At 44.0% G+C, this 9008-nt stretch overlaps 1 protein-coding gene across 1 annotated transcript; it reads left to right on the forward strand.

Annotated features, from left to right (window-relative positions):
* The first annotated feature begins 201 nt into the window (after positions 1 to 201).
* On the forward strand, positions 202 to 1186 carry LOC310709914 (uncharacterized protein). The gene is made up of 3 exons (XM_083510031.1): positions 202 to 578; positions 696 to 907; positions 1047 to 1186. Exons 1-3 carry the CDS (start codon positions 538 to 540, stop codon positions 1136 to 1138), a joined length of 345 nt encoding a protein of 114 aa, XP_083366157.1. The 5' UTR covers positions 202 to 537; the 3' UTR covers positions 1139 to 1186.
* Positions 1187 to 9008: the final 7822 nt, after the last annotated feature.

The raw sequence follows: 9008 nt of genomic DNA on the forward strand, positions 1-9008 counted from the left end.
CCCACCCCAACCCCTTCTTGATTACTAATAATAACTTACAAAAAGGATCAATAAAGGTCTCACCCATTGTCTATAAACCTTGATCAGAATCCCATGTCAGGTTTTCTTTTGTGAATGAATTAAAAACTAGTTAAAACCATTTTATTTCATTCACAAAAGAAAACCTGACATGGGACAGATTACTACAGGGTAATCACTATGAAGTGAGAAACAGCAGCCGTAGTTGAGGCCAGAAGTGCTTTCCCTTGGTGACCCCGCCGTGTTTGCAAGGGGTTTCCTGTCCTGTCCAGAAATGCTCCGGGCTGGATGAAGCCAGCTCGAGATCTTTTCTAAATAAATGGAATAAAACCGCTTAAGCCACTGAAAGATAGATTTGAAAAGTGACTGTGAAGGGGAACAATGCCCCTTATTATTAAGCAAGATAGCTAAAGTAAGGGGGTCACGTCCTCCATTGTGACACGTCCCCCTGCTGAGTGACTTGGCTGAGCACTTTGGGAAGAGCAACCATTTGAGGATAGGAAGTGAGGGAGATCAGAGATGTTGTGGGAGAGATTTCAGAGACTCTCTTCATGTCAAGTGTAAGTAGGATTTCTCCTTCTTTCTGAAACGTAGGGGAGGTTTAGCTGCCAGGTGCCCCAAATCCAGCACAGAGATCTCTAGAACCCATTTCCTCATTGTTTCCTCTTCTTCCCTAGGTTCCGAAATCTGAGGCGGCTCCGCGGGCTGCTGGTCTCCTGCTGCCGGTTGCCCAAGATACATCCCCTGGTCTGCCAGAAGGAGGAAGGAGATGAGTGGAAGGAGGAGGTAAACATCATGAAGGACGGAAAGGAGGAGGTGGTGAAGATAAGATCGATTTTTGTGAGACCATGCGACCAGGGGATGGAGTCCACCGATACCAACGTGGATGGTGAGTGTTGATCTTTCTTCATCAGGAACAGAGAGGCCAGAGAAAATCTGGCAGTGGGGCGGAGGGTGCAGAAAGATGGGTTATCAGCATAATAATCAATTAAAATATTAAGAATCCTTTCTCTTCTTTTCTCTTCCAGGCAACGGCAGCAGTGAGACCAGCAGCTCGAGCGGAGCTCTTACCCCCCCTCCCACGCCCAGTTCCCCCCTCCCCACAATTCCAAATATATAAATAAATATAGAAATCATTTTTGTATGGATTCTGTTAAGTTGTGGGTGAAAATATCAGACAACACAGTGATTCTTCAAACAGCTCTTGTTTATTCACAGGCCAGAACAGAATAGAACTGAAGGGTTCAGCCAGCCTGCTTATATAGAGCTCCACTAGAACGCAACAGTAACCATTTTCTGTAACTATCCAATCACTGAACGTCACTTTCGATCCCTTATTTACATATGTGGACCTGAACTATCTACAGCATCCCCCTGCTGGCCCAGGGTGAGAACTTCAGTACATAACAGATTCAAATAAAGTTTGGAATACAAAAATGCTAGTCTTTGATCATGTTTTTATCACCGGGGGTTCTTTTTCCCAACAGTTGTGAGGAGGGCAAGAAAGTTACTTGCCCAAAAATGGAAAGAAGAAGAATACCTCCCAGCGAAAGAAGAATGGATACAAAAACTTATGGAACATGCCGAAATGGCGAAACTTACCGGGAAAATAAGAAAGCAAGATAACCAACTGTTTATAAAAGAATGGAAATGGTTTATTGGAGATTTACAAATAAACTGTAAATGGATAAAAACATTGTAATAACCTGCAGTTTTATAAGATTATACAGTGGTACCTCGGGTTACTTACGCTTCAGGTTACATACACTTCAAGTTACAGACTCCGCTAAACCAGAAATATTACCTTGGGTTAAGAACTTTACTTCAGCATGAGAAGAGAAATCGTGCTCCAGCGGCGCAGCGGCAGCAGGAGGCTCCATTAGCTAAAGTGGTGCTTCAGGTTAAGAACAGTTTCAAGTTAAGAACAGACCTCCAGAACAAATTAAGTTCTTAACCCAAGGTACCACTGTATATATTTAAAGTACTTGAATAGATGAGCAAATTCATTCATTTGGATATGCAGAAAACATAAAAATAAATAAATTTAAGGAACAGCAGAAAGGGGGAAGGATGTCGAGTTTTGAAATGTTAAAATGATATTAAAATTACTGATATGTATAAAACTGAAAATCATAAACTCTAAAGAAGAGAAGGGCAGGGCAGTGAGAGATCACCAGCCTTCCTGTCCGCATTCACCTGCACACCCACCTTGCCAGCGGAAGCCTCCCAAGTGGGAGGGGAATTCTCTCAAGGGGCACCCCGTACCCAGGCCCAGCCAGCGGAGTCAAGGGCAGCACCTCAACATCCCAGGCTGGCGCAGCACAGATGACTGTGAAACCATTCAGATATGAATTGTGCAGGGCGAACTGTAGAGCTGGAAGAGACCCCCAGGATTATCCAGTCCAACCCCTGCAAGGCAGAAAGATTCCACTACCCCACCATCAGGATCAAACATGCCACCGTGGCCCTATCAGCGCCATGCTTTAACCAGCTGAGCTGACCAGGCACTGAAGAGACGACTTCATGAATGCATGCTCCCACAGAAAGAGTACCATAGATCCTTCTTCTTCTTTGGCGATCCCTCGTAGCCAAGTCAGATTGTCTTCCATAAACACGGTTTGAACAATGAGTCCCTAAGTGATTGTGGAGGCCGATTCTGGATCCACACGTCCTTCCACAGTGGGGACCTTGGTTTCCGGGCGGGAGTTGATCATGGTGTGGATTTGCCAAGCATGCCTTCCTCTTAGCATGTTTCTCCCTTGTTTCTTGAGTTCGATTGAATCTGTATCCACTGCCATAACATGAGTATCACAACAATCAGTAGATTCCTGTCTGCTGCAGCCTTCATCCACCTTCACAATCGTCGTAACATACTACTTGTTATCATCCACCTGTTCTGCCGTCAAGGACTTCTTGGATCATTCTATGTCTAACTCCTCCCTTTTGACCTTACCAACTTGGGTGACCCTGCTGGGCGTACGAGACTCGTGACGGCTTCGCTCACAAGGGTCATAGGAACGTGCAAGCCCGCTCACCATGACAAGGCGAGTGAGACTCATATATACAGTGATGCTAACCTTTGGTGTACATGACTAGAGAGGCAGCTGATACAACTAATTATTCTAATTGATTGATTTTTTTATATCTGAAGATCACAGGGTGGTTCACAATATAAAGATACAAAACAAGAACACAAAATACATAATAAAACAAAAACAAGCCAATCTCTCCTGAAACAATTTAAAAAGCTGTAGACTGTTAATCAGCCAAAGGCCTGTTTATAGAGAACCATTTTTGTCTGGTGCCTAAAGATATGTAATGAAGGTACCAGGTGAGCCTCCTTGGGGAGAGCGTTCCACAAGTGAGGAACCACCACAGAAAAGTCTCCCTCTCATCTTGCCACACTCCAAGCCTCTTGTCGAGGGGGCACACAAAGAAGGACCGCAGACAATGATTGCGGTTCTTGTTGGGAGAGGTGGTCCTTAAGGTATTGATTGCATCCTGAGCTGTTTAAGGCTTTATAGGTCAAAACCAGCCCTTTAAATTGGGCCCAGAAACTGGGAGAGAGAATAATTAGGGAATTTAAAATTATTGTCAAAGGAGTGGATTAGAGGCCCATTCTCCCAAGCTGAGAGTAGGTTGTCTTTTAACTTCTGAGTGGCATATCAGAAATCTATAGGAAACTAAAGGTAAAGGGACCCCTGACCACTAGGTCCATTCGTGGCCGACTCTGGGGTTGCGGCGCTCATCTCACTTTATTGGCTGAGGGAACCGGCGTACAGTTTCCAGGTCATGTGGCCAGCATGGCTAAGCCGCTTCTGGTGAACCAGAGCAGCACGGAAACGCCGTTTACCTTCCCGCCGGAAGGTACCTATTTATCTACTTGCACTTTGACGTGCTTTCAAACTGCTAGGTTGGCAGGAGCAGGGACCAAGCAACGGGAGCTCACCCCGTTGCTGGGATTCGAACCACCAACCTTCTGATCAGCAAGTCCTAGGCTCTGTGGTTTAGCAGAATTTCAATTTATGAACATGGTTAAAATGTGAAATACAATGGGGATTTCTCTCCTGAATTTCCTGAATTGTGTTACTTACCAACAGGTAATATCCAATTTCTTGGCTTACAGGTTTGTACCTTCTGGCTGAGGAATCTTGGGACAGAGAACATGATGGAGTCTGCTCTGTCCCCCCCCCCCCAATTTAGCTTGGAGTTAACAAGTGATAGCCAACGTCCTCCTCCTCATAGCGGAAGCAGGAGTCGAAAGCCCCCAGAGTCCCTGGAGATTGTTACGGAGCATCAGTGCTTTTTTTCGGGGGGGGGGGGTGTAGGGGTACGCATACCCCTAAACATTTTGGGGATCTAAGTTTGGCCTCATTGAGGGGCAGTATTTCAATATAAGTAGGAAAATGAGAGTACCCCTAAGAAAAAAAAAAGCACCGCAGAGCACCCAGAATCCTTCTGAGCTTTGCAAGCAGCTAGCCCCAAATGAAGCATTCTCTATGTTGTCTCGAAGGTGAGGCTGGAGCAGCTGGCTGGCCTTTAAAGGGCCCTCCTTGCTTTTGGGTTGGGGAGACAGGAGCACCATGGGAGGGGCTGCTTCTTTATCACAAGAGGGCGACAAGGCTGTGTCTGCCAGTCAGGAGAGCCTTGAAGATAATCCAGGCAATTTCCCCTCACCCCCCAAGTCTCGCTCACACAGTGTGTGCTTTCTGGATTGTAGGTCACGTCATCATGTGTGTAAAATAGCTTTGTGATTTAGTATGAAGATTAAAGATGCAAATCATTATGGCAGTATATAAGAAATAACTTCAAACGTCTGTGAATTCAGTATCTTGATATTAATCTGTATGTGCAAGTAGGTTTTGCTTCATGTTGGAACATAGCGGATCCTAGTCATTTTTGTGTATGTTCCAAAAATACATATCCTATTTTAATAACTTGAAAACCCTTTGAAGATGTATAAGCATGAAATGTTGTTATAGGTAAGAGAGCCACTTTGTTATTTTTACATGTGACAAGATTATGAAGGAAGGAAATGTTATTTTTAAACCCTGGAGTGGGCACTGCTAGCAACAATGGAAATAACCATACAACTGTATTAAAAATAGAGAGTTTCCATTTTAACGTATCAAGATCAGCCTGCCTGCTTTTCAAGTGCCAGCCAAAAAACAGTTTTTAAAAGTAGGGAACAGATACTGTGCTGAACTCTTCTTGTATACAATGAAATATAAAATTAAAAAATCACAAGTGGTGATTTTCTGTTCTCAGACCTTGCCACATTTGAAATTAAATGCACCAATCCCAAAATACAGGCATTGGGGGTTGGACTAGTTGACCCTTGGGGCCCCTTCCACCTCTACAATTCTATGGTTCTAGAATGCATCCGTTCTTTTGGGGATGAGCTATTTGTTCAAACAGGATATGGAAAAGTCAGGGGCTGCTCTCTTCAGCCTATCAGTCAATATTATGTGCCCACTGGGCATGCTCAGTTCTCAATAGGCTATTGGGTTGGGGTTCTGTACAGATTTCCCTCTCAATATCTTTTGTACTTCTGCAAACCTTGGAATTCTCCTGGACCTGACTGCTACGTGTGTGTGTGTGTGTGCGTGTGTGTGTGTGTGTGCACGTGCGCTGCCATTTTGGCTATAAAAGCACCAGCACTATCTCCTGAAGAATGGAAACAGAATATAAGTTTGACTTTGATATCTTTTATATGCTCTGTGTAAATCTTTGTAATACGTACAACCATAGCAGTTGCAGTTGTGTTTGGATATACATACAGTGAAGTCCCAATGGACTGCTGCTGCTACAGCTTTAACAAGGCATTCTGTCCATAATTCATTGCTGAAACCCTAGAAACACAAATCCCTTCTTCTTTTAACAGTTGTTAATATGTTATAGCTTACAGTGCAGAATATTTGGTTTCAGAAGAAGTGATTTCATTTAGCAGGTTTTAATCTAAGCAGATCTACAGAAGGGATCAAATAAGCAATTTGACCTTGAGCTCACTTTCCCAAAACTTGCCACAGACATAAATGGATATCAATTACTGCGGATGCATCTTGGACCAAAATAGAAGATGTGTTTACATGAATAATTTGCACCTTCTTCTGCCCTTGCAAATATTTTTTACCCACTCAAACAAGAACTGAAGCCATTATCTTGGGGAGCAAGCGCTCATGCTGGAGAGATGGATGTCTTGCAGCCAGAATACGTGGCTATAGGAATCCCTGCAGCCATTGCTGAGTTAGCTAGACCTGTATGTCTCTGTACTGCCACCCAGGGATTAGTACAAGGGCTCCGCCAACATCTGGGCTGATCTCTCTTAACACCCTGACCCTAAGCACATTATGTGAAAAGAAGTATCCCTCATTTCAGTTGAGTTTATTTCCACATAAGTGGCTTCGGATCACAGTGCCAAAGTTGGCGCAAGGCTTCTGGCTCACAGAGAGGCAACAAGTAAAAGGTGGGCAGGGAAAGGTAGCTGTGCCAAAGGCTTTCTGCTTCACTAACTAGCACCAAGACTTAAGTTGTCTTCAAGGAAGGAAGATTCATTCCAATCCACTTAACGAAAACTGCAATAACTAGATTGTAAATTGTCTTTCAAGAGGTTCACTCCACACAAACCGTTCCTTGGACATTTCCAGGTTATTTATGTATGCTGCCATAAACCAGTTGATAAGAAAATCAGATTGTTGGACTGATGGTTGCTTAGACTGTACATATTTAACTCATGTGTCGTGTGGAATGCCAGGTGCTGCTGAGGCTACAAAATGAACCAGTGCTGAAGTTGTCCAGCTGCCATAACTCCCTTTGTGGCAGACCTGAGGGGTAGGGACGGATGTGCTTTAGAGTCTTGTCTCCAGTCCATCATGTGCCCCTGCTGCTGCTGCTGCTGCTGCTACTATTTGTTTTCAAACCATTTTCTGAAGTGCCTAGAGGTTCCTCAAAAGCTTATCATCTGTTCCTCTATGAGAAGATTGATAATGACAAACTTCCCTAAAAAGCAGCTTGACTTGATATTTGTACTGCTTGTTTTTAATGGGTTTTGATGGTCCTCTGTTTTACAGATGGGTTGATTCTGTTTATATCTGTTCTTTATCATATTATATGTGATGAGTATTTATATGTTCATTTTGTTAGTTGTTTTCATTGTTGCTGGCTAGCTTGAGCAGGATATGATGGAAAGGAAAGATGCCAATTTATTTGCTACTATTCACAATACTCTAAATTGTCAGGAGATGCAGACTAGACAGAAGAGCAGGTATGGGTAGCTGTTCTGGCTTTAAGGGCCACATTGCCTCATGACATAACTTTAGGGGGGCTGCATGCTGAACTGGGCAGGCCGTCACACACCTGTACACACAGATGTATACATTCAGGCACATGGACACACAGGCACACATCATCTAATGCTGATCTGTGCAGACCAGCATAGGGTGAGGAGTGTGATCATGGCACTGGAATGCGAAGAGACTAAAGTATTTCTTCCCAAAATGCTAGTTTCAAAGGAAAAGGGTTAGCAAGGCCACCCACTTCCTCTCACGTTACTCTCACAATACTCCACCATTTTATTTGTAAAACTTCTGTTCGTGATGAGTTTCCTCCTTCTTCCGCAAAGTCAGCTCTGGAGCATTCATCCTGCCCTCTTTTTAAGAACTGTGAACACCAGCAAGACTAGTCTCTACTGAAGTCGGATTAGGTCTGCTGTTATTCTAGAACAGGGGTCTGCAACCCGCGGCTCCGGAGCCGCATGTGGCTCTTTTACACCTTTGCCGCGGCTCCGGGGCGGATACTAGCGAGGGGAGGAGGCGCATTGTGCGCCCCGACACTCCCCACTGTGGCGGGCGCTGTACTGACTGTGACGTCGCATGGGGGCGGTGCGTGCGTTAGTCACACACCGTTCCGACGTCACCTTCCCGGTTTTGTGGCTCCCAGTTTTTCCCCCCTTCAGAAACGGGTCCAAGTGGCTCTTTTTGTCTTAAAGGTTGCAGACCCCTGTTCTAGAATAAAATCTGGTGGGTTTTTTAATCACCTGGAAAGGCCCACAGAGTCCAATCTGATTAAACTCTTTTTGGACACAAATCTACTGAGCTGCAGAACAATAGTAGCTGTTTGTTCTTCCTTTATAGGGAACAGATCCAGCTGGCTTTCTAGCAACATCTGAGTTTTCAATTATAAGGGCTGGAATGAGTAAGAAGGGGCAAAAACATGATTGACGGCTCCCATGAGGTGCATTACTGCAATACACAGCTAATACTTTTCTCTCACTGAATCTAAATACTCAGTGTCTCAAGGATTCCCTCTAGATGAAAATATGAGATGGCAGGTGTTCGCCTGTTTTGTTGTCCTGTTTCTCAGAACATTGTGACCCAACCACAAATGTATTTGGAGTCAATAATATCAATAAGAATGTGTCCAACTGTGAAATTTCTAGTCAAACAGGAAAATGCAATCAGATTGCTCTGGACAGTGTTTATACAAACATAAGAACAGCAGTCCCATGTCCCATATTGTGACCATTTCAATATTATATGCAAACTACCAAAATTTTAGTAGTTCTGCTATGAAAATAAGACACCGTACCAGATTTGCCAGAAACATTATCAAGGGCTAGCTACTATGTAAGAATGTAATGCGTGAATTATTGTGAAAGTCCCAGGTTCAAATCTACACTCCAGTAGGAAGGTTTTGCTCCATAGACTTCTGGTTGGCTACTGTGAGAACAGGATGCTGGACTAAATGGGCCACTGGCCTGATCCAGCAGACGCTTCTTATTTGAAGCTCACAAAGCAGCATTGGGCAGGTAACTATTTCTCCATCTAACATACGTCACACGTGGGGTTTCCACCGTACAGGAGAATCCAGTCAGGAAAGACAAGACTCCACAGGGCCATCTGGTGTCACAGTACTTTATTACATACACAATGCCTATAAATCGCTTCCCCCCAAAATTGTTTTTTAAAAAGCGTTTTATATGCGTTGTACAT

Source organism: Podarcis liolepis, assembly GCF_965112155.1.
Source record: "Podarcis liolepis genome assembly, chromosome: 6".
NCBI classification, from domain to species: domain Eukaryota; kingdom Metazoa; phylum Chordata; class Lepidosauria; order Squamata; family Lacertidae; genus Podarcis; species Podarcis liolepis.